The sequence below is a fragment of the Talaromyces proteolyticus genome (assembly GCF_021365285.1).
Source record: "Talaromyces proteolyticus strain PMI_201 chromosome Unknown BGW36scaffold_1, whole genome shotgun sequence".
Taxonomy (NCBI): domain Eukaryota; kingdom Fungi; phylum Ascomycota; class Eurotiomycetes; order Eurotiales; family Trichocomaceae; genus Talaromyces; species Talaromyces proteolyticus.
Genome location: NW_025764277.1, coordinates 3,301,688 through 3,327,330, shown reverse-complemented (window position 1 = coordinate 3,327,330; position 25,643 = coordinate 3,301,688). Strand labels below are relative to the sequence as shown.

Below are 25,643 nucleotides of genomic sequence, written 5' to 3'. Positions count from 1 at the left end.
ATCCTAGTGTAGCCTTGTTTGGCATGAATAAAGGGCATTAGTATGCTGTAGCTGGTATAGTAGCTATTTGAGGTGGTATAAATTGCCACCGAAAGGGCCCCAACACCCCCAAAGACCCCAATAGGCCCTACAACGGCGCTAAGAGAAGCCTTTTTTGAGCCTAATTGCACTGAGGCTTACTCCAGCCTATAGCCTTCCGATAAGTGATGTTTCAGGCTGTCAGCACTTCACTATTAATGTTGGTGCTAAGTAACTAATCTTCTGCCTAATATCTGAAACGAGATTGAAACTAGGGGGAGTTTCAATCCCCTTAAGGCAGCGAAACAAACAGCATTATTTATGCTTGAAGATGGCAACTATTTATTTAGCTGCATTAGCAATTTTGATTACTGGATGACCCTTTGTTACCTAATAGCTCGCGCTGCCACTGATTTTGTAGTGTTTTGAGACCTGGTGCGTATTTTCTGATATACACCAACGACTATAAATTTATAGTAGCAACAAGGAAAAATGGTCATAGCGAAGAATAATGAGAACATTTGATATGTTTGCAAAAAAAAGTCAACTATCAGAGTAAGCCAAATAGTATGCATTTATGATAAAGCTAAACAAGCAGTTCCATCTCTTTCATCTCCGGATACTTCTCCCGAATCATTTCAAACTTTTGTGTCAAATCTGCTGGCCCCAAATTTGCAAACCCCACAAACGAAAAGACAAAGTATTTAAGAAAGAGGATGTCATGAATTCGCTGAGCTGTGCCACTATCCGGTACGTGTGAAAAATGCAAAACCACATCGGTGATTGTGTTTGCAATCTCGAATAATTTTTGTAGGATACCTGACCCATGGATTCCGACAAGATCGCGTGGGATGGAGATTAGAAATTGACGCAGTTGTTTGGACAGACGAAATGGAAAAGATAGAGATAATAACGGTAAAGAGTTGGCCGAAGAGGAGAGTAGGATATTGGACAAAGCGATTTGCCAGGTCAAGGTACGCAGCCAGTGACGTGTGATGATCAGGTCGGCTTGTAACATCAGCGGGAGGAGGGAAACCTCGCGATGCCAACCGTTGTCTTCAAGCTGCTGCTGCTTCTGCTCAACCCATTCTGCTGTAACGCCAGACCGATCACCAAGCCAGAAGTCAAGGAATTGGCGGTCAACCAGTCGGAAATTTGCGATGACATGATTAAAGCCTGCCTCCACTACGGCTGGCAAGCTAGCATCATGGTCCGGGAGTGTCCTTAATGGCTCTAAACAAGTGGGACGGTAGTAAGTTAGCGCTGTAAAGCGCTCGTGAATGAAGCATTCCCAGTATGCGCGCTGGCGACGGGAGCGTTCTTGAAGATCAAGAGTCTCCATAATCTCATCCGAATGTATATGCAACATGTACAAAAGAGATATAGCTTCTCGTAGGTACAAGAAGCCGAGATCAAGCTTACGCAGGCCGACAAAAGACATTTGAGTAAATATACTGCGCATCACGGTGGCAATCGTTGGCTGCATATTGAACCCTATCGTAGTGCGATGTTCTAGCGAGCGACTAAGGAGTGTCGCGATACGCTCGCGCGTTTCGGGGGCTTCTTGGACAGGCACATTGAGCGTCAGATTAAGAGTGACTGCGGCAAAGCTATACACAAAAGACGCAGTTTCGTTGCTTTCATCCATACGTAAAACCATCTCGCGAACCTCTTCTACGGGGATGACGGGACTCATTGGATAGACGTAACGCTCATAATCGGGAAGAAAATCCAGCAAGAAAGCCGAATTGATATATGATCCTATGAGTCTATCGGGGCTGGACAAAGACTCAGAAGCACTAATGAGCCTACGACATTCGGCAAGGACACTTCCTCGCCCGACATGTTTCTTCGATCGGCGCGATGGGCCAGCAGTGTAGGTGCAGGGCAGGCTGGCGTGCGTACATTGCTGGCAACCTGACTGGCCATTGCAGCGTACCTTTCGCCTTTTGCACTGGTTGCAGGCCTTGAGCGTCCGGCGCTGGTCCATTTCACCGCCTGCTCAATAACTGGAAGGGGAGAAAGAGTATATCAAGGGAAGAAACTGGAGGCTATTGCTAATGCGAAGCCCCCGCATTGATAAACTCGGCAAGGGCTCCGAGAGGCCAGCTCTGTGTGGAGTGTCGCAAAGACCGGCGCGTTGCCCGATATGTAATGATACAATCCTGGCCATCTATATACCCGGGCAGATTCTAAATATTGTCTTGCCAATGTTCAAAAATTTTCCCTTTGTGAAATGTTATCAAATTCTTAAGAAAAAGTCTCGATGTTGACTCCCCCCTGGTGCAGTTAATTAACTATGTGTCTGTAAGGTAAGGTGCCGGCCTAAACGTTAATGAAATTCCAGTGCAATTCAGGTTCCCTCTTATCGTTAGAATGTGAAAATATTGAAATAAGTATATTTAGATATGATCGAATTGATCCACTCCCCAGGAAGCGAGTGTAATACCAGGAGACTGGTAGCAGTGGAATCAAATAATGCTCATTATTACAAGCCCTTGGAAAACGAACCACCACATGAGTTCCCATTGGCTGATGAGGTTTGTTCTGGCCGCCAAACTTGTCATAGTCACATTCATACTAGGCTCATATGTCCCTGGGGTTGTCGTGTCGACGGTGCCGTTCCAACAATACCGACTAAAACAGTCCACACAAGCACTTGGCACTGAGGTGTTCGTCCGATGCAGACTGCGACTGATAATTGCACAACCAATGCAAACACTCCATTGAGTTGAATTGGCCATGGTGGCCACGTTGTAGCCATTGAGCACCAGCGCGTCTCGTTCCGTGTCGTTGAACTCGAGCGTTAAGGTCGAAACGTTAGAGTTATAAGTATATGGGCTGTTTGGAATATAAACAACCAACGGCGCCGGAGGGATCCCTGTACTGTTCATCGAATCGCAACCAAAAAAAGTGGGCTGCCTGTTCAAACCCAGGTTGACAAAACTATTCTGGTCGGGCACAGAAGGAAAGGCGGTTCCATTCGCAATGCCCGAGGAGTTGCTATTGCGCTGGTAGGTCGCCACCATACTAGTTCCATTGGGCCACCGGGTTAAAGTGTCGGCTGAGCTGTCGATGGCGAAGATCACGTCAACTTTGCGGTTGGCCTGTAGGAGCGGATAAAAAGGTATATTTTGCAGGTCCTCTCCACCGTCGACGAGGATGAGGGCTTCCTCTTGAGCATTTTTGTTGGTCGCGTTGTTGTAGCCGAAAAAGGGATTAGGCTCGTATACAGAGACGTCATTAGACGACTCATTGAGGTTTTGTAATAACGAGGTGGTTATTTTTTTCAAGGCGCCCTGGATAGCGGTATTGTTGATCTGCAGCAGGGCTTGGTTGAACAACGAGGAAGAGGTGCCCATCACGAAACCAACATTGTCAAAACCGGACACGCAGCTGCCATTTGTTAAATTACCTTCCGTAAAGTTTGAACCCAGGATACCGAGTGGCATAAAGCCGAATGTTGTCGGATCCCATGTGCCCATTTCCCATGGATTAAACTCGTAGTCGGATGAATTCAGGTCTGTTGAATTAATGTCAACATGAATCGATAAACTTGCAGTTGGACTCAAGTATGGAGCTAGGGATGTGATTTCCTTACTTATATTTTGTTCGCCTGGTGCTCTTTCAAGCGCCACAATGATCGGCATTGGCATGTTCCCGTCTGCAAAGTCTGTCGTTGACGCGATGGATGACCATGTATAGGCAGGACCACCTTCGGTGTCGTTCACCAATTGATATGAGAGCCCACGACCCCTAGAAACAAAGGAATTAATATGCATTTACAGCATATTTTTAATTGAAATGCGACAAGAAGGGCGATAAAATTAATTATCGGTAAAGACCTAGGAAGTTTCCTACCAGTAATCAGTAATCGAGACCGGAAATCCAGCCTCCTCTTTGCCATCTACAGTGTTAAGAAGTTCCCGGAAATAGGCCGTGTCATTCGTAGGTCCGCTAAGGACCGACTGGTCAAATTGCCAGATTCCGTTGGTGTTGGTGTTGAGCAAAGCAGTTATGGTGGTGAAATTGTTTGTATAGATTGATCCCACCAGCCACGAGCCGCCGCTGAGGCCAGAAACGTATGTGACAGATTGTAACAGCCCACCCAATTGGCCAGGTGCAGTCGAGTTCTTTGTGCGCTCATCGAATGCAGCAAATGCACCGGCCCCATTGAGTAGAGCTCGGTAGCCGCCTCCTGAAAACGCGATGCCGATGTTAGGCAAAAATGAAGGCTGAAAATTGGCAAAGTATTGTGTTGCATTGAAGCCCGTAATATTCAGCCTTTGGAGAAAACTCTGCATCGCCGCCAATCTCTTGTTTTGTCGTCTCTTTAACCAGTCCGTTTCATTCTGGCTTATCTCTGCGGCGTTGCGCACGCTTGGATTAAATAGCGGGCATTGCACCCCTGACGGAATATATCCATTTGGCGCTGCTGGTAAAGCTCTGCGAAAAAAGGGAGGGACAGAACTATCAGCCAAGGATGTATACACAAAATGAAGGCCTAAAAATATGTAGATAATGACTGGGAGACAACTCCGAACTTTCCAGTTCAACATGGTGAAAAAGCTGGGACTGGACTGGCAATCCGCGAGTGATGCCTATTGGGTGGAAAAGGACATAAATTGGCCTTTTAGTCTTGAAAGCATACGTTCAATATTGATTGCCTTATATGGAACGTGAACATCTAATCTCCGTTTGGACAGAAGATCCTTTGGTGATATCGAGATAAATGCATTGTTGTTAAATGTGTCCATTCTTCTCCCAAACTTTGGTGTAGGCGGCCTGGAACCCGATACCATCGTAACTGAACGGCAGACAAGGTCGCTCATGGAAATGACATCATGAGTGTTGCGTATCGTCGACAAAAGGCAATTATTAATACGAAGAGTGTGGTTAACAACATGAGACACACTGCATGAGGTTTAGAAAATAAATGGTCAGCTGGATGAGCGTAGTCAGGCAATTGAAACCAAACAGTAACAACGCCCGCCAATCGATGGCCCAGGCCCGATGGACTATGAAAGGCGGTCCCCGCGTTTTGAGCTTCTGAGCCTGCTTCATTAACTGGTGGCGTAACCGTTGGGATGGTGGGACATTTGCGGCACAGCGCGGAACAGCCACCAACGAAAAGTTAGGAGTCCCACTGGCAGGCTGGGTGGTGACATACTTGATGTAGAGAATACACTGTGGTCCGTACAATTGATCTTGATAGCTAGAACTAATGGAACCAAATACAATTCGTCGAACCCGACGAAATGGTTTTCCGGTTCCGAGGGAAATCCTATTCCGGTGCATCGTACCAAGGGCCGTATGAGATCATATGATCTCCGCCAAGATATTACAGCCGTTTGGGAGAAATCGTCTCAAGATCTTGTCTATACGAAGAAATGCAGGAAATTGTACATTTGGAAAAATTTCTAAACTGATTAATTGAACCAAGGAGGCTCGTGGGTGAATAGAACCCCTTGTTTGCTGGCCGCTTGATGTAGCGTGTCATCTCTCCAATGCAAGGTCGTAAAATTTGAATCAGGTGTTCATTGAGTAAACAATTCAAAGCGAGTCAGCCAAAAATGTCTCCGTTAGTAACAAATCCTCGATCGGTCATCCAGATTCAGCCCATGTATGAACTGGAGCTTGATAGCTGACCGAATTAACTTTTAGACACATGGAATTTTATCTGGGCTGCACCACCTGATCTGTACTCCCATGTTGACAACTGGAAGTCTTAATAAACAGATCCTACCCTGGTAGTGATCTAATCATATTATATATCCAACAATTATAGCTTGTACACAGAGTGTCGAGTATCTAACCACAGTCTCGATATCAAACACAGCCTGGAATCTAAACCTTGTCAACCTATTAGTCTTGACCTATAAACATGAGTGATGCAACAGACATTATTCGGCCAATCCTCTTCGTCATTCGCCTGGCTCTATGGATTAGTGCAGTGATTGTGATGGGACTTGCTGCTTGGGTAGTCACTCATGTGAAAGGATACCGGGCGGTCTTCACCTTAGTCATTGTAGGCTGATGCTTCCCCTTTTTGTATAGTTTACAATACGATTCAAGTTAGGCTAACATTTTATTATGCAGGCGGTACTCACAACGGCATTTTACATACCCTCTTTCTTCACTTCATGTATGAGTCGCAACCGTGGATATATGCTTCCATTAGATATTATTTTTTACGCCCTGTAAGTTGATTCAATACCCAGACCCTTCGTTTTTGATGAGTGTTTTTGGCGTTCTGAAGAAGGCGAAGCTAAATCTGAGGGATATCATTTCTTAGGTGGCTTTCGGCTTTTATCTTTGTAGCTCAAACTGACAACGTTTTGGGCACTGATAATGTCGGTTGTAATTATTTCTCTTGGACCTTGACTTGGGGCTGTACGAGACGAAACTCCATTGAAGCATTTACCTTCCTGGCCTTGTGAGTAGAAACCGCAAAATTCCATTTTTTTGACTTGTGCGTCTATCTCATATCCCTCACAGTTTCTGGACATTGTGTGGCATGTGTCTCGAGATTGCAAATATTTATCTACACGCCCGGCAGTTCAGAAATGTACCTCCCGCTAATCACCCTGAGAAACCGACGGTAGTTCGTGATGGTCCGGCGTGGACAACTCCAGATGCTCCTACGCAGACAACCACAGGTACTACGGCTAGGCCGGCTTCAGCCGCAGCTGATGAGCAAAATGTAGTCTAAGATGATCATCTCCATCGCCTCAGACAGCGGTATTCGATACCTTGCCGAGTTTCGATTTGATAAGTCTTCGGTCTAGGTACACGGTCGTTGGGGGCGTAGTAGAACAAAAGCTCTTATGTCATGTTTGTGGTGTGGAATTGTTTGAGGTGCAATGAAAAACCAAGATAACATCGTTACTTTAGCAAAACCATTACTTTGAACTTTAGTGTTTGAATATCCGACACGCGACGGTCTATATCTCGCGAAACCCAAGCTATTTATTGGATTTTATACAGGACAGCGAAAGTCTGATGGCAGAATGGCAGGATCATATCCCGATTTGATAATGTGATGACAGTCAATTTATGCAAGGAAGTCGCTCTATGTAATAGTTAAAGTAAATATTACGGCATAAACGATGTAACAAATCTGGCAGGAATACATGTACTTATTAGGCACGGGTCGAAAATGAGGTATGCTGGGAACTAGATATAGGTGCCAATGGAAATATTAAATCGAGATGAGCTAAGAGAACATTAATCTAAAGATGGGCATGTATATATAGATGAAGTTGAACAAAAACTCACCCAAATGACTTCAGAATCATCAAACGGTGTATTCCAATACCAACTCATCTTTGCATCAAAGTTCCAAGCGCTAGAAGGAGAGGGACGTGACCTGAATCTAGTACTATATCGTCGTCCCATATACTTAGATTAGAGTCATAGGGTTAAGCTCCCTGTTTAGCAACAATGTACACTCGACCCTCGTACGGCTGCAGTTCATGGAGTGATCCTGCCTCGCAGTTCTTAATCAGTATCTTGTGCGAGCCTGAGCCGAGATGTGTTTCTAAATCTACAGCTTGCCGCTCAGCGGTAAAATTGAGTGCTACAACAAGACGCTGTTCATCGCCAATCTTCTCAAAGACGAAGAGCGAACCGTGCTCAGAGTCAGTGTCGACAAAGCTACCCTGTGCAAAAACCTGGGGATATGCTCGTCGAACACGTAGCATCTTGCGCCAGAAGGACAACACGGAGTCAGGATCCAGAGTCTGTCGTTTGACATTCAGCAGCTGGTAATTGTCATGAACACGCATCCATGGCTTAGCGCCGTCACTGGAAAAACCACCGTTTGCTGTTCCGTCCCATTGCATCGGTAGTCGAGCATGATCTCGGGCTAGATGATCCAGAGCTTTCTTTGCTCGCTCCAGCGCCACGGAGTCATCAGCCGTAGACTCACGTACAAATTTATAGTGGTTGATGCTCTCGACGTCCTTGTACTCGCTTACGGGCCATTCAGCAGGAGCATTGACCATACCAATCTCTTGACCTTGATAGACGTATAGTGTACCCGAAAGGCTGGCGACGAGCATGGCCAGAAGCTTGGCACTGCGTGCCCATAGTTCGGGGGTATCAGTACAGCCCCAACGCGAGACAGACCGCGCCTGGTCGTGATTCTCGAGGAAAGCAGTACTCCAGCCATCAGTTCCTTCCATGAGGTGCTGAGTGGAGCGCACTCGCTGCTTGAGTTCAGGCAAGGTCCAGTTGCGTGGAACCGTGTCGTATTTCTGGCTTCTGGAAAAGCCAAGGTCGACAATGTCAAATTGAAACACCATGCTCAACTGCTGCTCACGTGCTGAGACGTAGGAAAGAACGTCAGCAACTTGTGGCGTGTGCGGTAACTCACCAACTGTCATGGCGTTATACTTGTGTAGGATCTGTCCCATCTCACGCACGTACTCATGAATACGTGGGCCGTTACAAAACAGGTGAGGTGCCGCCTGCCACTCAATGCTGGAATCTAACACCTGTGCATCACGAAATGATGGATCTTTGCTGTACATGTTGACTGTATCAACACGGAAGCCATCAATTCCTTTACGAAGCCAAAACTCCATAGCAGACTCATAAATAGCTTCACGAGTGGCCTTGTTCTCCCAATTCAAATCAGGCTGTTGGACTGCGAATAAGTGTAGATAGTATTCCTGTGTGACCTCATCCCATTCCCAGGCACTGCCACTGAAGAAGCTACGCCAATTATTTGGCGGTCGGCGTTGACCATTCGCATCGTAGCGAGGCGGCTTCCAAATGTACCAATCACGTTTTGGATTGGCCTTGGAGGAGCGAGACTCCTTGAACCAAGCGTGCTCGTATGAGGTATGATTAATGACGAGGTCTAGAAGGATACGCAACCCCCGCTCATGACAAGCCGCGATAAGAGCCTCCACATCGGCCATTGTTCCGTAGGGAGCATATACCTCCTCATAGTTGGAAATGTCATAACCCATATCATACTGGGGGCTATCGTACATGGGGCATAACCAAATGGCGTCTACGCCAAGTGACTGGATGTAGTCAAGCTGAGATAATATTCCTGGAATGTCGCCGATGCCATCTCCGTTGGAGTCCTTGAAGCTAGCAGGATAAATCTGGTAAATCGTAGCGTTTTTCCACCAAGGCGTCGTCTCGGCTGGCATTATGAACTTGGATCTGGACGAGGAAATGTGCTCAACAGTTCCAAATAAAAAGAAGAATCGCCCAAGACGAAAATGTAAAGTAATGAGAAAAGTAACAAAAAAAAAAAAACAGATCAGATTCTTGTCAAGATTGTCATTCTCATGACTTGTCTTTATCCTTCAGCCCTCCGTCCACTCTGCTAGTGACATTACATTTCATTGGACCATTGTCGGCCCGAGATACAATCCCCTCACTCCCCGCATTGTTCTCTGATCAAGATATGATTGGTCTCATACTGGGCTGACATACGTGTTAGAATAATATGATTCTAATTTTTGAGATATTTGCCACTTACCCCTTCATGGGTCAGAGCAAACAAAACAATTTTCTACTGCTGGTCGGGGGTGGAGCCAAAACATCCTCTATGGGAAGCCAGATGCGTGTACAACCAATTCCAGGGCAACTGTATGATTCGCCCAATGTCGGCCCGAGACACCCAAACTCCCGGAAGACCCTAGAATAGCAGAGATTGACTCAACCTATACTACAAGCCCGTAATTCAAGGTTGATTCAAACCCCACTGCACAATAGGATCGTAGAGCCGGACATATAAAAGGCAACTATTGGCTCGCCCTGTATCACAATGCTGCACATGTGGCTGAAATTGTTCAGAGTTGACCCTCTTTGGTCCTTCTGCATCAGTTTTCTGCAGAGTTCTGTCGAATTGGTCGAGTGCAGTTGATGGGCCTCTCAGTATGTAACCTATATCCTAGCAATTTTTATTTTATAAATATCAAAAATGTTGCTTACTTGCGAAGGAGTTTTGAATTTTCTTTCTTGTGATGCTAGAATAAAGCTAGACATGAAACATTGAAGTTCGGTACCGTAATAGGAAGAGATAATATTTCAGCAGGCTCGCCGATTGCGGAAGGTATATGTATTGATAAAGACCTGGGCGGCATGTAAATAAGATCTGAAAATTCTGCTTTTATTACTCGCTTCAATGTAATTATAGATACAGGCAAGCAGAAGCAAAACATTCATCAGACCTGGTTATTATAGATTTGTGTAATGAGTTTTTCGACCTGCCTGAAATCATCATCACTAGCATTACGAAACCTGATCATCATCCCATGGGATTTCTTCATGCGTATGACTAGTATTTTTTGTTCTTGTTGTTCTTGTTGTTCTTGAAGGTTCTGAGACAGTGAATCCATTGGACCATCGGTGGGGCTCTCAAGAAAGTACACAATTTTGAACTCGCCCTGCTTCTCAATTGCAGAGAATTGAGAACTTGCAGTTTGTAGCCATTCTGCTTCCTTTCTCAGCGCTGCTACTTGGGGAGACTGGAGTGTGTCATCTGGAAAAGATGACGAAGCCAGGCTTCCAAGTCCTTGGCCGACGTCTGGATGTGATCCAAAAAACATCACGCCGACTGTTGAAACGAATATATCGTTGTACCCGAGTGCTGATGAATTGATGAGAGCCTAATTATTTTGAATATTATACCAGTATATAAGTCAGTGATCAACGTACGCCTTTCAGTATCAATACTCCGAAGCTATGTGCCAAAAAGATTATCTTTCTTTTTTCACTCTAAGTTTGTTTATAAGCATCGTTGCTTCAAGTTTATCTCACGGTTGAAATTACCTTTGTATGTTCTCTTAGCCGAGAAAGTTCTTGAAGCAAAAGAAACGCGATTTCTGGTGTAGACATTTTTGATAGTGGTGATTTCGATCGAGGGTACCCAAATGACAAAACCCTTGACTTAGGAACAATGCTAGGAAGCAGATCTCGCAACCAAAATACTTTAGTTTCAGAATGCGACCATGACCTCTCGTAATGTCCACCGTCGCCGTGAATGGCTACAAGACTTTACTTCTTGTTAGTGTGTAGCTGTATTTACAAACAAGCTTGGTATCACGCACTCGACATCACATTGTGTATTTTCGCAAATAAGCTTTAACCCAATATCTTCAGATATATCGAACCTGTTTGATGAATCCTGGGTGCTTTGCTCTTTTGTCAAACGGCCTTGTGTCCGTTTAAGCCCTATTTTTTCCATAAATTTTTGCATTCTGAGAGCTCGAGCTAGTGATCAAATAATTTTGAAGGAAAAGTGATTTAAAAGTGAGGTTAGAGTTCTTCAGTTCGGATGAAACGCTCAACCGCTGACACTAACGTAATCGGACAGGCACCCAATCACCCACTCTGAACGCGGCTTACTATATTGATTTCAAATCTCAATTCCTAACCTGAACTAATAATTACATATAAAAAATTAATTACTGGTATAATTAGGGCACTGAGGTTTTTGATACTCAAGAATATTATATTTACTATATTGAAATTGATAGTATATAACCGCTTATAAAGCTGATAAGGAGTAATAATATTAATATAAAATATCTTAATCTAACCCTATATAAGTGTTTAAGCTTTCTTTTTCATAATTTCTTTCTTATGAGATATTTAAGCTTTAAATCTATAATAATAATATTATTTTTCTTATATATAACTTATAAATACATGAGCGTGAGATAAGATAAATACAGAGGCTTCGCGGCGTATTCCCTCGATCATATCGGATATGGAGTAGTTGATAATCTTTCGAATAAATGATGCTCCAGATCATAACTGAGCCTGTCATGTATAGGCAGGAGACAGAACCAGATTGCGGCAAACCAATTCATTGCTAATCGTTGTTGTGCGGAGAGAAGTAATAAATTATATCGCTGAAGCTAGGTGGGAAACGGTGAGTTGTGAGGATATGCTACTATTACTGCCTCGCCTCGTTCTCGAGATACCACTGTGATCATGGTCAGTAAGCGTTCCTCAAAGCTCCACTAGGCTAGCTCAAACTTCAAACCCAAGAGCAAAAGGGGCCAATTGGCAAATTTACCTGGACGCCTTTTGTAACACCCTCCTTCCAGTCCACCGCTGGCTCCCACCCCAACTTCTCCCTTGCCTTGCCTATTTTAAACCATCGATTCGAACATATCATCTTAACCATCATCCGACTCAGTAGAGGCACTTGCCCACGACCCCAATCAAACCACTCTGCCACCCACGCAAAGCACAGCGCCGTGTTGACTCCAACAACTTTGACTTCTTCCAGCTTCGTTCGATCGCCAGCGGCTTCCCACACTGCTCTCGCGAATGTCCAAAACGCGACGGGGTCGCCTCCATTGGTGATGAAGAAAGACTCGCCCGCGACACCTTCAGGAGACGTGAGCAGTTTCTGGGCCGCCAGGATGTGAGCCGTTGCCGAGTTGCCAGCGTAGGTGTAGCTGAGCTGATTGGTGTTGGGCCCGACTTGAATTCTTTGACGGCCCTGGCGCAAGATCTGCATCAGCCTGGGGATGATGTCGCCGTCGCGTTCGCCGTAGATTAAGGCGGGACGGAGGGAGGTGGTGCGCATGCCCTTGCCGGAGGAGTCATCGTAAGAATGTGTAAGGCGTTCTGCGGCCGCCTTCGACTTGGAATATGGCATGGCACTCTTGTCGCCGTCTTCACATAGTTCCATAGTCTCGTCGCCGCCGAAGATGTCCATGAGCAGCACTCTTTGCACCACACTCGCGGAGCTCGTAAAGACGAATGCCTTGACGCCGCCTACGGCAACGCACTCTTCTAGTAAGATTCTGGTACCATCGAGGTTGATGCTCCATAACAGGGCTTCCGAAACGACCTTTCGGCCCACGGTTATGATGCCTGCGCAGTGGAAGATGACGGTTGGTTGAGAGGCTTCGAGGGTGCGCCGGACGTCGGAAGGCTGGGTGACGTCGCCAGCATGGTAGGTGACGCGGGGGAAGCGATTCTTTGTTGGGTTTCGGGAGAGAACAGCGATCGCGGCGGAGGGATAAGCGTCCAGGAGCTGCGAGACAATATGGCTACCCTGGAGGCCGCAGCCACCAGTTACAAGGTACGATTCTGTAGCCATGCTAAGATAGAGGTTGCTCTTAATGATTGGCCTGATTGAATTTGAAGAGTCCTATTACTTATGTGGCAAGAATCCTGCTCTATTGCTTCGTCAACAGTCCTTACTTACTTCTGCGCGTACTATTCAAGGGAAAGTGACAAGAAGTACGGGTCTGTAGCTCAGCCGGAATCCGTCTCAATAATAGTAGATTTCATTGACCTGTGTAGCTAGCTTCTATACTATCGCCGCTATGTAGGGTTGCGCAAAGGGGCTGGCTGCACCATGTGGAAGTCATCTAAGAAACACGCTAACAAATGTAAACACCGCGAACAAAGTCAAAGAGCTAAAACCACATGAAAACACGCAAATGGTTAATCTCAACGTCTTCATTGCGCCTCTCTCACCCCGTCAGTTGGCACGCCGCGCACCCCAACTATATGCTTATCACTGCGACTCGGCATGCCTAGCTATGCCTTCCTCCTCTCCCCTCGCTGGGCCGACATCCTCTCCCCGAATCACCGGGCCGTGTCCTGCTTCGGCCGCGGTCTCAGCCTGAGCCTCCACCTCTGTTGGTTGGGCGCCTAGTGCTTATGGATCGACATCCCGAAATTGGTCCAGGACGCCTGCCTCAATTATGAATTGAGCAACAGCGATTGCTGCCTCTTTCTCGCCAATAAGCTTGTCGAATTCGGTTTTATGATTCGTGTTGCGAATTCACCTCCACATGGCGTGTCGCTCTGCGGTGTACAATGGGCATGACACGATTATGTGTCTCGGGGTTTTACCCCCAAAGCCACACGGACACTATGGTGAGTCCCGGCGCTTGATCCGCCATAAATAGGGGTTCAAGGTGACAAAAGCTGAATGGCCAGATACAGGGTAATGCGTTAAAAAGACATTGGTTTTGTAGGTGCTTAATTTTGGTGTTCTAGTCGCTCTTTTGTCGACGTGATAAGGGAGCTTCAACGTTAAAGGGTAACTTATAAGAGAGAGCAGGAAGGTTTGATAGATCAATTGAAACGTATGAAGGCTCTGCAAATTTATGCGATAGGGTAGTAGAGCTTGTGTAAATTTCTATTCGAATTCCAGGTAATCTAGTATTGCCTCCATTTCGGCTGATTTATTGTCCCCATTCAATTCTTCCACTAAACCTCTAGCCAACTTTATCAATGCCGAAATTTTCTGACGGCAATACTTGGGGCTCCCAGTAGACTCCATGTATTTCCTTGCGAATTTTTTCACTGCATCATCACTGCTCTTCTGTCGAAGAATGTTAAGCAACTGCGGATTTTTTGGGTTTGACCGAATACTGTAGATAATAGGAAATGAAAACTTCCCTTCCGTTATATCCTCACAAAAACCCTTGTTATCTGTATAAATACCACTCCACAAATTTTGATAGTCATCTCGTATCTGAAAGGTGATTCCAAGGAGATCAACAAGAGGCACATAATCCCTAGCAATTTAACTTAGTGCACTTCTTCATTAATCTTATTTACGACAGGTGATATTACTTGTCTTGTTTGCTTTCTAGTTGCATCAGCCTCACAGCCAGTCGAAAGAGCCCCCCAGTTTTGTTGGAGACCATTTCAAGGTACTCTTCTTCAGTAGGACAAATAAGTGAGTCGCGCCAATAGAGATCCATGCCTTGTCCTCGGTGAAGACTTAGGAGTTCCTCAGTGAAGATACTAAACGCCTTTGGATTCTCTAGAAGCTCAAGCTTCTTCTGGGCAGCGAAGTAAGCATAATTAGCAGAGTTAATGGTTTGTGCCACGCCAAAAATGCTATGGGCGACTGGCTGCCCTCGTCGTAGCTGGGAGGAGTCTTGAATATCATCAATCCTAGAAAGCAAGGTTAGGAATATCACCCGTGGAGTCAACTATACACCCACAGTAAAGAAGCTGTATGTAGAAGTTCCACAACACGGTTGATGACCTCCAGCTTTTCTTCGGGTACTTGAAGCCACTGATTGAATGCTGCAATCAGTTTGGTCCTTATATTCTTTCCTTGAGAGGATAGAAGGTAATCCAATGGGGCAGAAATAATCTGCAAGTCATTAACATCAAAACTTCGAAAGCTTTCAATTTTTCAAAAAATTAGTATACCTGATCTTTATCCAGTTGCCCATTATCTGGTTCTTTTAAAATTCTTAGTGTTAGATCTTAATGTGGCTTAGGATAGTTCAGACCTCGCTTTTGCTCATAAAACAATCCTCTAAACCCCTGAGCGTGTCGCATAGGGGTCACGGGGTAATCACCAAGGTCCTGTAGGGAGCCTTCATGACTCATATCATGAACGCGTATTTCTTGAGAACATTTCGACATTTCGTAAATTGCCATGGTCACTGTCCTATTCAGCTTCTGGAGGTTAAGTCCTTAAGTAATGTAGACGGAGCAAAGCGTTAAGAGTCGCGCTACTGATTCCAAGTAGAGTTCCACTAATAGGGTTGGAGGAAATCAAAAGGTGAAGCCGCCTTCGACTGATAATTTCGATCCGTCCTTAAAGCTCACACCTAAACAGCCGGTTCTTCAAGAATACTCATCATGTTTATAATAGAGAGCTGCCTAATCCGTAATTTTACAGGGTTCTTTACATGAAATTTGTCAAACCCACATGGTTTATGTGGTAACCTTTTGCATTGATAAGGTTGGATTTGGGGATTAAAAATTACTATCCTGGGCATGACAGTCCTTGACCCCTTGCTCGCGTCAATGCGCTGTACGCGCAGAAGATCAGACCCAGGCTAACCGGTTAGATTACGTGGCTTGCAATGTCGGAGCTGAAAAGTTTATTTGAGCTTGCTGAGAGAGCGACATAACTGCCACAAGAATCAGGGTTAAATACGTACGAGTCAGTTCAGCTCGCACTAGTTAGTTCCAGCAGGTATGGCCTCTCACAGCCCCACCATGCTGATCACCCCGAAAATCTCCGTCATCGACCATTCAATATTCAGCGCTGTCTATAGGCTAGGCATGTTGGCTAGCTACCTAAAACTTATGGCTAAAACAATGACATGACTATCCGCTTCATTAATCCTCCCCCTTGGTTCTCCTCTGTAGCAAGTAAATTAGCCCCACTTATACAAGAAAATGTCAATGACAGATCCCGAATTCATAGGAAGCCTTATCAACACGGACTAGTGCAACTAAGCCGACTGAAAAGGAGGCCAATACATGCACTATTTGGGATAGATGAGGATGACTATGGTTACCTCTGGACGATCAGGAGTCTCATACAAATAGTGTAAGTGTGATCAGGCTAAAGCCGGTGGAGTCCGCGGGCCTGCGCTACGCAGCGAACCGACCAATACCTAGCTCGTCATGAACTGAAAATGAACAACCCCCTTTCAAACCTCCGTGCCGGAGATTGACTGAAATATTTGATAGATGGGCCTAATTGACCTAATCTTGCTATAGTGCAACATTCTGTATGGCACGTTCTGCAGAAAATGAGGTTAGAAAGATTAGCCAGCTCCTGTTCACTTGTGGGAAGTCTCATACGATAAGAAGATATCATGGAAAGGCTATAATCTACATGGTACTACTAGGTAGAGACTGACGTAGGAAGCAATCAACGATGGATGAGCGATGCTAGGAAGAAAACTCTCTACGATACAAAATGTAGTGTGTAGTACTACTGTACTAGAACGGCCCCAGTAAAAGTGTCATGAATTTTCACCCCCTACCGCTTCAGCTTAGATGTACTCTATCTAAGAAATAAAAATAGATAAGTCAAACTAGAGAAACATCAGCGTTCTCTTATTTCTTCGTGCCCTACGGGGATGGATGAAAGTGTAGGCCAATTCAACTTTGATCTGGCCGATCAACCAGACTATTGAATTTCAGCATTAGCGTGTAAATCTACCGAAGAGCTAATGAGTGGAGCCCAGAAGTGTAATCTACGATCGTACTCTAGTGTAGGGTTTGCAGATCTACTAATTGGCTAGTATTGAAAAGTCGGTCAGTTGCATAACTAGCTGCAGCTCTCGAGTCCAAGCGCCATAAGAGCCAGACTTTTTGTCCACTTCATCATGGTCTCAGTTTTAGAATTCAATCCGAGTACCAACTCTCTCGTAGTAGTGGATGAATAGAGCAACCTATTATAATCTACAACACTATGATGAGGCACAAAATCCTTGTGTTAACAAGCAATCCACCTCAGACTTGGAAAACCCACCCGCGAACCCAAACAAACCCGGCCCATTCCCAAGTCTATACCTCAAACCCACTTAGCGCACTTCCTTTGGGATAGCCTCGCGTGAATAACCCTTATGGAATCGATTATATAAATGCTGAGGCCCGACATACGGTTTGGAACGCCTCAGCGATCCTTCTTGCATCCATTTATAGCGTATACTTGAGATCTACGGATATCTTCTTTTCAATTTTAATAAGCCTTCGACCAGAAACCGAGACACCTTGTGTATCCATTACCTTCATGTATTAGTCTTCTTTAGACACCCGAACTTAACAGTCATGGATATCGATATAACACATCTAAAACATTCCCTCATCTGGCAACCGGTATCAATGAGTATAGGAAGCTTAGGACTGTCAAACCTGATTTGTCATGTGCTGTATGGCGTTCTGGACTGGAGGGCGGTAAGTTATGACTAAAACTCGGCACTTCATATTCAACTTATGCAGGGAAAAGGTAGCTTTGACCACGTCTTTTCACTTTATCAGCATTGCCTTGGACCACTACAAAGATCATCTACAATCTTATAAGATCGCAAAACAGAGCAGGAATCAAGATGCTCTCAATATCTTTCAATTCACACATTGGATGATCTTTTTATCCGCACTTATCGCTGTTACAGCACTTACGCAATGCCCGCTATCTACGACTGTAAAAACGGCCTGTTTTGTTGCACCGGCACTACTGTGGGATTTTCATATTTTTGAATTTACTTATAAGGGAAGAAAGGAGTATGTCTCTGTCAAACGGATTCCTGGTATTAAACCGTTTCTTGTTGGATTTATCCGTGGGTGCGGGACTTACTTAGTTGTGGAGTCCATCATGACCCCAACTTACACTTACCAACCTGTGTACCCATGGAACCCTTTCCAGCTGATTGTATGGGTAATGATGGACAGATCATGTTATTCGGTAAGTTAATAACACCTCTTTAGTATTATTAATGCTGACGGCCTTTGAAAGTTTCTGTTAGATATACGTGATTATGATGAAGATAAGAGGGGGAGCGTACGCACCCTAGTGGTTCTACTGGGCTCGATTCCTCTTTCCAAGTTGTTCCTTGTTGTGGCCCACTTCATTACCATTTGCATCTTTCACGAAAACCTATACATTATAGGTGCGGCGCTCTACGCAGCGGCTCTTGGGTTATATTTGGACCACAAGAGTCACGGGGTATGGTTCGATCTGAGCTGTCATTCGCTGACTTTCGCTGTTGCTGGCTACTTCATTGTTCAATTAACATAGTGTCATGTAATGCTGGTGTATTTGCTTGGAGGAAAATCTCATATAAAACCTGAAAGTACTAGGGTAGAGGATTGTTTCTAATACAGAGTATTGCAATACTCCTCCACCGCATTATTCTACACCAACCCGCTTGTCATCCTTCATCGTCTATTCCACGTGGGGCGTTCACGTGAGACTATCATCTACTACTAGGAGAATAAGTGCTAGGATTGAATTCTAAAACTGAGACCAGGATGAAGTCGACCAAAAAGTCCGGCTCTTGCAGCGCTTGGAGTAATAGTCTAATCTAAACTAACCAACAGATTTTAATCTTTGGATTGCCTCTTATAATTAGCTTGGCCCTGCGACTAGTTGTGTGACTGACCGACTTTTTAATGTAAGCCAGTGCTTGCCCTCGGTCCAAGCCCTGGGTCTGGCTGACGTCCTGACGTCACTAAGATTCCGTACAAATATTTTGGACAAACTTAGGACGTTTTCTCTTGCAATGTTGTGCTTGTTTACTCCTTACCTGTCTATCGTAGGTATAGGCACATACAGCAAGGATAAAAGTTGTAGTAAAGTTTTATCTCCACTAAGCTTCCTATCATTGATCCTTGGAACAGCCACAAACCACTAGTTACGGGAAAAGGGTGCTAACACACTAGACAAGCTGTTCTCGGAGCTCCACTTTTTATGATCTGACCCGGATATTGGACCGATGCCAAAAGTTGACAATTGTTACGAGCGCTAAAAGTTTTGGCCTCTACAGCGGCTACGCATGTAGTGAGAATACACTATTGATATGGGCACCTACAAATTATTAGGGGCGTCTAGCTTCTCTTTACCCATTTGTGTGAACTGTGAAGGTTCTGGTCCTGGATGTACTCGGGCTTCGCTCTCGTTGATGCCGCCACTCTGATTGGTTGACGCCGCTTCGGGGCCCCCCAGCGTATATGTAAACACTCCCGAACTCCTGTACGAACCTTCTCCTTTCTTTCCTCACTTTCGAATCTACTCAATTCAACGTATCTAGATTAGGGCGGCCAGGCGGGGCCTAGTCCGTAACATTTTTCCCAGCTCTGTACGGAGCTAGGCACCAAAAGGGATGAGAATTTCAAGACAACCAGTGATCTAGTTGCTTTTGGTGCCCAGCTCTGCACTGTACTCCGTACAGAGTAATAAATCTTTGTTAGATAATATGAGGTGCCGAGTCGGCACCTAGCTGGCCAATGTGCTAACCAATTGGGGAGAAACACGTATGCTGAGGGGTTTGAATTCTTCGCCATATTAAATAGAATGCAAGTGGGCCAACAATCAAGCAGTGAGGCATAACATAATGTCGAACATTTTCTTGTTTCCTTACACAATTTTGTGGGTAAATGACCGGTGCTGATCCAACAAATCTTAATAATAAGGCAGGACACACGTCAGCTAAAGTAGAGTCTGTGCTTCTCAGAGCCTATTAACATGATTAAGCTAGTCCTAAACTCCACCTGAGATGGGTCTACAATATGAGCTAACTGAATGGAGGAACTCAGAATCACTGTCTTAGCCTTTTGTTCCATTGGACAACCTTCTAAACTGACTAGGAGGCTATCTCTTTTTTTCTCTCTTAATATTCTGAACTAAACTTGTATCCTGTATAGGTTTCAGTTATAAACCTCACTACTTTTTTAGAAGTCTTTGCAAGATACTTGATTCTAATATCAAGACGCCTTGCATCTCACTGGAGCAGGTCGGAACCAGTTAATCTTCACTTTGTTTCTATATTCCTTGAGCATGAGCGCCTTTTTTCTTAACTCGACTTCCAAATTATCATTAGTTACCAACTATGGATAACTACATCACTGGGATCAAGCTTGCCTTGGTCATGTTGTCGGTGACGCTGGTCGCGTTCTTGGTTCTGCTGGATATGGCGATTATTGCGACGGTACGGTGATAAACTTCCTGTTTTCTAGGCGAGAACATTGATCTGACATAAGTATGATATCAGGCAATTCCTCGCATTACGAGTCAGTTTCATTCCCTTCAAGATGTGGGTTGGTATGGTAGTGCGTATCAGTTGGCTAGGTGTGAATTCATTGGAAAAACTACCCTGAAGCGTAAACTGATACTGACACTAAAATAGCGCGTCTCTCCAGCCGCTGGCTGGAAAGCTGTACTCTCAGTTCCGCTCAAAGGTTGGTCTCAAGTCGAGCTGTGTCATTGAAAGTGAGAATCGTATTTAACAATCTAAAGTGGATATTTCTTGCTTTCTTCTTCATCTTTGAACTAGGCTCTCTGGTCTGTGGTGTGGCAACATCGTCCAAAATGTTGATCATTGGACGAGCATTAGCGGGTATCGGGTCTGCAGGACTTGTTAATGGCGGTCTCACAATTCTGTCTGCATGCCTACCGTTGCATAAACGGCCTGGTATATTGATTTTCTGGCCTGTGGTTGCTGATTTGGGTAGCTAACGTCGTGAATAGCATACATTGGGGCCCTATTAGGCAGTAGGTATCTGTTTTTTTTTTTGGAACCTAGAATGGATGGAGATCTGACTCGTTCTTTTTCTCTCCAGTTTCTCAGCTCGGCGTTGTATGCGGTCCACTTCTTGGTGGTGCATTCACCCAATACGCGAACTGGCGGTGGTGTAAGTTGATGCAGACCCCTATAAGACCCTACAAAACTTAATCTAGGTTCTCTAGGCTTCTATGTCAATCTTCCTGCTGGGGCTATCGTTGCGGTCTTGTTGCTCTTCATTCACATCCCAGACAACATTAGACCGCGGGAGATCTCAGTCCTACAAACCATACAGACCAAGCTTGACCTTGTCGGCTTCGGATTCTTTGCATCAGCGTCCATTCAATTCTTCCTAGCCCTCGAATACGGCGGAAACCAATATGCCTGGAATAGTGCAACTGTGATAGGACTCTTTGGCGGTGCAGCAGGCGTCTTCATTGTCTACTTGGTCTGGGAATACTTCAAAGGGGACGAGGCTATGATACCATATTCCATGGTGAAACAACGCGCAGTGTGGTCCAGCTGTCTTGTCCAGCTCTTCTTCTGGGGGGCGCTCCAGCTCAACACGTACTACCTGCCCATCTATTTCCAAGCGATCAAAGGAGCGTCACCGATGATGAGCGGCGTCTACATGCTGCCCATTGTCATCAGTCAGTTAATTGGTGCTGCGTTATCGGGGCCGGCTGGTAAGTGGTAATGCAAAGATGGTTTATGAAGGAACCCCTGCTGACCGAGGTAGTCAGCAAATTGGGATTCTACCTCCCCTGGAGTGTGGGCAGTGCCATCTTGATGTCCATTGGCAACGGCCTGTTCTGCACCATTTCCCCATCCACCTCCACCCAGGAATGGATTGGGTACGAGATCCTGGTGGGTGCGGGGCGTGGACTCGGGATGCAGATGCCAGTCATTGCCATCCAGAACACGCTTTCTCCTGATGCAGTTTCGATTTCTATGTCTCTTCTATCTTTCTCGCAGACCTTTGGTGGCGCTGTATTCTTGACGTTTGGAGACACCGTCTTTACTAACAGTCTGAGCACGACTGTGCCGACTTATGCACCGGGCGTCAACCCAGAGGTGGTCATTGCGGCCGGAGGAACGGGTCTTCGGGAGGTCATCAGCAATCCAGAATTGTTATACGGGGTTCTGGTCGCATACGGCAAGACCATAGACCGGGTGTTCTATCTCGCGGCGGGTTGTGCTTGTGCCACGTTTTTAACCACGTGGGGGATGGGATGGAAGGATATCCGAAAGAAGCAAGACACAACGCCGAATGCAAAAGCAGAGAAGGTTTAAATCGGCATAATCACAATTGTCGAGCAGTGTACCTTGTGACGATATCGGCCGCCGATTGTCGAATCATATTGATCGCAACCAGTGTATGTCAAGTGTATCATTTCTCGCGGTAGCCAATCATATCCACTACACTTCAGGACCAGTGGAGATAGGACTCATCTGCAAATTTTCAAAGCCCCAGCTTTGAAATATACAAGCAGCCTCTGATTGGCCCAGAAGTTTCGAAACTCATACAGCTCAAAAGCCGCTTATAAAACATATATATTGATGGGTTATGGTGTTTTACTGGCCTAGAGAGCATAGAGAAGAGTGGAATAGTACTTATTCAGTAAAGCAGGAGCCTAAAATCATAGCATCCCGACGCCGATTGACCCTCCCTCTCTTGTCTGGCAGTTCATTAGCTTCGTGGTGAAAGCTTCGCACAGGCCCTTGGTGACTAGTAGGCTCTATATCCGAACGCCCAAGGTGTCCTGTTGCGGGCCTAACCGCAAGCGTTAATTGTTAGTTTAGTAGTGGACGATTTGATGGTCGTGCTGACAGAGATGTGAAAGAAGAGGGAAGGGTGTTGAAATCGGACTGCGCGCCTCCACGCGGTAACACATGGGCAATGTGGCCGTGGCCGTGGCTAGAGCGAAACGTGTTTAGATATCAATTTAGCTGGGGAGCATGAAAATCTATCACATCCATTCAATATGCACCTCTATAACCATACTACCTGGTCTAAATCGCTCGAAAGAAATACCTGTATTATAGTTTCTGAACCTGGTGCGGTCGCAGAATCGACTGCTGGGTCATAGAAGCCACCATATTGCCGCTTTCATCCCAAACCCGGCTCTCGGAATACGTGCGTCCGTGAGCTCCCACGTGTGTAACATTCTCTCGCAAGTGCCAATTGTTGAGGTTAACATTGGGAGAGAAGATCCGAAACGCGAAATCTAAGCTAGAACACGCGGATACGTCATTTAGGAACATATGGTTGTGAATTAGAGGAAGAAATGAGAGCGCGCCGTCAAGCATAAAAGCAAGACCGGCTACATGATCTGATTCTTCATTCACGGGTTGTCTTGGTTGAAACCACTGGGAGCTAGTCTTCTCTGTGATGGGAAGATGGTCCTGTGTCGTTTGAATATCTTTTCCGATGCCCATAAGAGTCTGTCCAGCGATACTTTCAGGACATAATCGAACATTGAAGAGCCGTTGTAGTAGCCCAAACATCTTGTCGAATGCCTTGGCCTGCGCAGAACTTATTCTACCAGTTTTTATCATCTGTATCTTCAAGTCATCGATGGGTAGGCAGTTCTTCCAATGACTATACTTGATCTTCGGTGGGGTAGAAAAATTCAGCAATTCAGGCTCTGCCTTTTGGAAATCAGCCAGAAGCTCAAGACAAATCCGGGTTGAATTACTGCCATCGCCCGTTATTTGTGAGACCTGCACTCTTCGTGTCTGAAAAGTTTTTGTACTTCTAGATGAGAACACTGTGAGTGTCACTTTCCGTTTGGTGCTAGCAGGACCAAGGTAATTCCCCATTGCCGAGTAGAGACGGAAACCACCAGGCACCGTCTTTGCGGCAGCGTTAATAGCTAGGGCTATCGTGTACCCTCCGTATGAAATTGGTAGAGTATTTCCCATTGGCTCTGCAAGTCGCCTGGATTGAAATATCCAGTCGGACAGCCGGTCTACGGCAATGTGGTGAGCAAAGGAGTCGTCCATCTTGTTCGCCTAGGTTTGTTCTCAACACTCGCGTGAGTGTAATTATACTAGAAGTTAAGGTAAACACATCTTATACACATTTTGAAATAATACTTAACTGAAACAAATTAATAGATCTGCGGCTGACAAATTGTTGATAAATACTATACTAAAAATGGCGTAACCCTTACTTAGTAAGGATTATTGTGGTTGTTCTAATTGCATATTCTTTCTCTTATACCCACTCGGTTTATGAAGAAAATCTTTTGGGTTTTGTATAAGCTAGCTAGGCTATTCTTAGATGTAATATTAAACATCTCGTTGGTATTTCTTTTAATTATATGTAGTGGAGGCTTTTGCGCTCTGCGAGATTTTATTGAGAGGCTTTAGGTGCTTTGGGTGGTAATTTTGAAACATGTAGACCAAATTAGGTCTTTAGGCTTATAACAGTTAGACTTTTAATTATGATACTAAAAAGGGCGCAACCCTTACTTTAGTAAGGGTTTTAGTGATATTATAGTCGCATATTTTGTCTGACACAAATAAAAAGAAAGATCGGTTCCGCCTCGTGTTTCTGACTGGTCAAAATCCAATTTGCAAACCATCTAAACCCAAATAGGAAGCAGAACAGTATAAATATCGACGCAAGGGGCTGTTATTTGGTATGTCTTGCCGATGTGTGTGGGCTTATGTGTATTGCTGCTGTTTGTCATTTGCTAGAGCCTTCGAGCCTTGTATATTATTAGTATTAACAATTATAGCAGCATTAACAACCCTTAATATAGAAAAAAGCACAGTAGAGAGTTTTGACCGTCCCCAATAGCACATGGTTCCGATTGGATGAAGTATACAGTTCTTGTGTATACTTCTTGGGAAGGATCGGGCAGTAAGTAATATTATTGGTATCAACTATCAAGAAAACTTCACTACATGAGACTTCTTGATGGTTTATTTGTGACACGCAAACAGCGCGGTCACCTGAGCACTGCCCGAGCGCCAGGCAGGGCCTGACTGGACAGTCACTTTCCTAACTATATCTCATAAACAACACATACCACGTCAGTGATATTAGACTATGTTCCTCTAAGGATATCTGTGACCTATGATCGCTTCTTTGTTCTGCCCCTGTATGCATCTTCTTCTTCTTTGGCCTTCTTAACTGCTGTGGCTGCAGCGGCCTCTTCTTCGGCCTCTCTCTCCCGCTTTTCCCCCATTTCTTGCTCCTGCTTACATGTTTGACACTCACTGTTGGGCTTGTAGTATATGTCTTCATGGACTTTACATTGAACCATGTGCACTTTCCTCACGCAAACGGTAGTAAAAGTTGCCTTACAGTCGGCACTGAAATCCAATAGTCAGTTCCTACTTGCTGAATTTTAAGTATGCTCTCCATAAACAACTTGCCAATGATGATTGCGTTTCTTCTTGGCATCTTTTTTATTCGGCATCTTAGAGGGCATTTTAAAGAATAATAAGAAAATAATGTTCAAGTACTATCTAACCGAACGTCACTATCAATGTTAACCTTCGAAAATAGTGCATGCATAAGTTCTACAGGAACAAGACGAAGTTACGTATGGCATATATAGAGAATTTCACGGAAGTCTACGTCTACAAGCGCACTTCTCATCTTAAGAAAATTTGAATACA

General features: G+C 45.0%; 10 protein-coding genes across 10 annotated transcripts; 3 read left to right on the top strand and 7 right to left on the bottom strand.

The window, feature by feature from the left end:
* Positions 1-514: 514 nt before the first annotated feature.
* Positions 515-1,493, bottom strand: BGW36DRAFT_368299 (uncharacterized protein). The gene has a single exon (XM_046214972.1). The coding sequence runs from the start codon at positions 1,478-1,480 to the stop codon at positions 605-607; it is 876 nt and encodes a 291-aa protein (XP_046078492.1). The 5' UTR covers positions 1,481-1,493; the 3' UTR covers positions 515-604.
* An 887-nt stretch (positions 1,494-2,380) lies between these two features.
* On the bottom strand, positions 2,381-4,711 carry BGW36DRAFT_19009 (lysophospholipase catalytic domain-containing protein). Its single transcript, XM_046209786.1, has 3 exons — positions 3,880-4,711; positions 3,620-3,774; positions 2,381-3,541 (listed from the first exon to the last, which is right to left on the bottom strand). Exons 1-3 carry the CDS (start codon positions 4,575-4,577, stop codon positions 2,490-2,492), a joined length of 1,905 nt encoding a protein of 634 aa, XP_046078491.1. The 5' UTR covers positions 4,578-4,711; the 3' UTR covers positions 2,381-2,489.
* A 1,003-nt stretch (positions 4,712-5,714) lies between these two features.
* On the top strand, positions 5,715-7,085 carry BGW36DRAFT_18992 (uncharacterized protein). The gene is made up of 4 exons (XM_046209783.1): positions 5,715-6,046; positions 6,118-6,218; positions 6,314-6,454; positions 6,517-7,085. Exons 1-4 carry the CDS (start codon positions 5,903-5,905, stop codon positions 6,728-6,730), a joined length of 600 nt encoding a protein of 199 aa, XP_046078490.1. The 5' UTR covers positions 5,715-5,902; the 3' UTR covers positions 6,731-7,085.
* BGW36DRAFT_18997 (maltase) lies at positions 6,950-9,292 on the bottom strand. Its single transcript, XM_046209784.1, has one exon. The coding sequence runs from the start codon at positions 9,183-9,185 to the stop codon at positions 7,440-7,442; it is 1,746 nt and encodes a 581-aa protein (XP_046078489.1). The 5' UTR covers positions 9,186-9,292; the 3' UTR covers positions 6,950-7,439.
* An 857-nt stretch (positions 9,293-10,149) lies between these two features.
* On the bottom strand, positions 10,150-11,285 carry BGW36DRAFT_368293 (uncharacterized protein). Its single transcript, XM_046214971.1, has 4 exons — positions 11,094-11,285; positions 10,816-11,038; positions 10,702-10,761; positions 10,150-10,652 (listed from the first exon to the last, which is right to left on the bottom strand). The coding sequence occupies exons 1-4, from the start codon at positions 11,240-11,242 to the stop codon at positions 10,209-10,211; spliced, it is 876 nt and encodes a 291-aa protein (XP_046078488.1). The 5' UTR covers positions 11,243-11,285; the 3' UTR covers positions 10,150-10,208.
* Positions 11,286-11,643: 358 nt separating this feature from the next.
* On the bottom strand, positions 11,644-13,267 carry BGW36DRAFT_18971 (uncharacterized protein). The gene is made up of 2 exons (XM_046209781.1): positions 12,068-13,267; positions 11,644-11,974 (listed from the first exon to the last, which is right to left on the bottom strand). The coding sequence occupies exons 1-2, from the start codon at positions 13,103-13,105 to the stop codon at positions 11,945-11,947; spliced, it is 1,068 nt and encodes a 355-aa protein (XP_046078487.1). The 5' UTR covers positions 13,106-13,267; the 3' UTR covers positions 11,644-11,944.
* Positions 13,268-14,105: 838 nt separating this feature from the next.
* Positions 14,106-15,693, bottom strand: BGW36DRAFT_311627 (putative geranylgeranyl pyrophosphate synthase). Its single transcript, XM_046212482.1, has 5 exons — positions 15,273-15,693; positions 15,190-15,221; positions 14,976-15,130; positions 14,599-14,925; positions 14,106-14,540 (listed from the first exon to the last, which is right to left on the bottom strand). Exons 1-5 carry the CDS (start codon positions 15,421-15,423, stop codon positions 14,159-14,161), a joined length of 1,047 nt encoding a protein of 348 aa, XP_046078486.1. The 5' UTR covers positions 15,424-15,693; the 3' UTR covers positions 14,106-14,158.
* A 1,723-nt stretch (positions 15,694-17,416) lies between these two features.
* Positions 17,417-18,805, top strand: BGW36DRAFT_311623 (uncharacterized protein). The gene is made up of 3 exons (XM_046212481.1): positions 17,417-17,685; positions 17,738-18,193; positions 18,245-18,805. Exons 1-3 carry the CDS (start codon positions 17,560-17,562, stop codon positions 18,524-18,526), a joined length of 864 nt encoding a protein of 287 aa, XP_046078485.1. The 5' UTR covers positions 17,417-17,559; the 3' UTR covers positions 18,527-18,805.
* Positions 18,806-20,336: 1,531 nt separating this feature from the next.
* BGW36DRAFT_285460 (putative MFS multidrug transporter) lies at positions 20,337-22,301 on the top strand (the record flags this gene model as incomplete). The annotated part of the gene is made up of 8 exons (XM_046210317.1): positions 20,337-20,435; positions 20,499-20,575; positions 20,634-20,685; positions 20,744-20,918; positions 20,975-20,998; positions 21,067-21,138; positions 21,194-21,694; positions 21,748-22,301. The coding sequence occupies 8 exons, from the start codon at positions 20,337-20,339 to the stop codon at positions 22,299-22,301; spliced, it is 1,554 nt and encodes a 517-aa protein (XP_046078484.1).
* Positions 22,302-23,048: 747 nt separating this feature from the next.
* Positions 23,049-24,032, bottom strand: BGW36DRAFT_457230 (acyl-CoA thioesterase II; the record flags this gene model as incomplete). Its single annotated transcript, XM_046221959.1, has 1 exon — positions 23,049-24,032. The coding sequence occupies exon 1, from the start codon at positions 24,012-24,014 to the stop codon at positions 23,049-23,051; it is 966 nt and encodes a 321-aa protein (XP_046078483.1). The 5' UTR covers positions 24,015-24,032.
* Between the last annotated feature and the right edge of the window lie 1,611 nt (positions 24,033-25,643).

What these genes read in the sequence shown, in the direction of transcription:
- BGW36DRAFT_368299 (XM_046214972.1), bottom strand. Translation starts at nt 1,480, where the DNA reads ATGCGCAGTATATTTACTCAAATGTCTTTTGTCGGCCTGCGTAAGCTT.
- BGW36DRAFT_19009 (XM_046209786.1), bottom strand. Translation starts at nt 4,577, where the DNA reads ATGTTGAACTGGAAAGTTCGGAGTTGTCTCCCAGTCATTATCTACATA. An exon ending in GTCTCGATTACTGATTACTG is followed by an intron (nt 3,775 to 3,879) that starts GTAGGAAACTTC and finishes CTTTGTTTCTAG; the next exon opens with GGGTCGTGGGCTCTCATATC. An exon ending in ACCAGGCGAACAAAATATAA is followed by an intron (nt 3,542 to 3,619) that starts GTAAGGAAATCA and finishes TTAATTCAACAG; the next exon opens with ACCTGAATTCATCCGACTAC.
- BGW36DRAFT_18992 (XM_046209783.1), top strand. Translation starts at nt 5,903, where the DNA reads ATGAGTGATGCAACAGACATTATTCGGCCAATCCTCTTCGTCATTCGC. An exon ending in CGGTCTTCACCTTAGTCATT is followed by an intron (nt 6,047 to 6,117) that starts GTAGGCTGATGC and finishes TTTATTATGCAG; the next exon opens with GCGGTACTCACAACGGCATT. An exon ending in GCATTTACCTTCCTGGCCTT is followed by an intron (nt 6,455 to 6,516) that starts GTGAGTAGAAAC and finishes TATCCCTCACAG; the next exon opens with TTTCTGGACATTGTGTGGCA.
- BGW36DRAFT_18997 (XM_046209784.1), bottom strand. Translation starts at nt 9,185, where the DNA reads ATGCCAGCCGAGACGACGCCTTGGTGGAAAAACGCTACGATTTACCAG.
- BGW36DRAFT_368293 (XM_046214971.1), bottom strand. Translation starts at nt 11,242, where the DNA reads ATGCAAAAATTTATGGAAAAAATAGGGCTTAAACGGACACAAGGCCGT. An exon ending in AATACACAATGTGATGTCGA is followed by an intron (nt 11,039 to 11,093) that starts GTGCGTGATACC and finishes CAAGAAGTAAAG; the next exon opens with TCTTGTAGCCATTCACGGCG. An exon ending in GGCTAAGAGAACATACAAAG is followed by an intron (nt 10,762 to 10,815) that starts GTAATTTCAACC and finishes AAACAAACTTAG; the next exon opens with AGTGAAAAAAGAAAGATAAT.
- BGW36DRAFT_18971 (XM_046209781.1), bottom strand. Translation starts at nt 13,105, where the DNA reads ATGGCTACAGAATCGTACCTTGTAACTGGTGGCTGCGGCCTCCAGGGT. An exon ending in GTGTTACAAAAGGCGTCCAG is followed by an intron (nt 11,975 to 12,067) that starts GTAAATTTGCCA and finishes CCATGATCACAG; the next exon opens with TGGTATCTCGAGAACGAGGC.
- BGW36DRAFT_311627 (XM_046212482.1), bottom strand. Translation starts at nt 15,423, where the DNA reads ATGGCAATTTACGAAATGTCGAAATGTTCTCAAGAAATACGCGTTCAT. An exon ending in GTTTTATGAGCAAAAGCGAG is followed by an intron (nt 15,222 to 15,272) that starts GTCTGAACTATC and finishes GAATTTTAAAAG; the next exon opens with AACCAGATAATGGGCAACTG. An exon ending in CTAGAAAGCAAACAAGACAA is followed by an intron (nt 14,541 to 14,598) that starts GTAATATCACCT and finishes TTAAATTGCTAG; the next exon opens with GGATTATGTGCCTCTTGTTG.
- BGW36DRAFT_311623 (XM_046212481.1), top strand. Translation starts at nt 17,560, where the DNA reads ATGGATATCGATATAACACATCTAAAACATTCCCTCATCTGGCAACCG. An exon ending in GCGTTCTGGACTGGAGGGCG is followed by an intron (nt 17,686 to 17,737) that starts GTAAGTTATGAC and finishes TGCAGGGAAAAG; the next exon opens with GTAGCTTTGACCACGTCTTT. An exon ending in TGGACAGATCATGTTATTCG is followed by an intron (nt 18,194 to 18,244) that starts GTAAGTTAATAA and finishes GGCCTTTGAAAG; the next exon opens with TTTCTGTTAGATATACGTGA.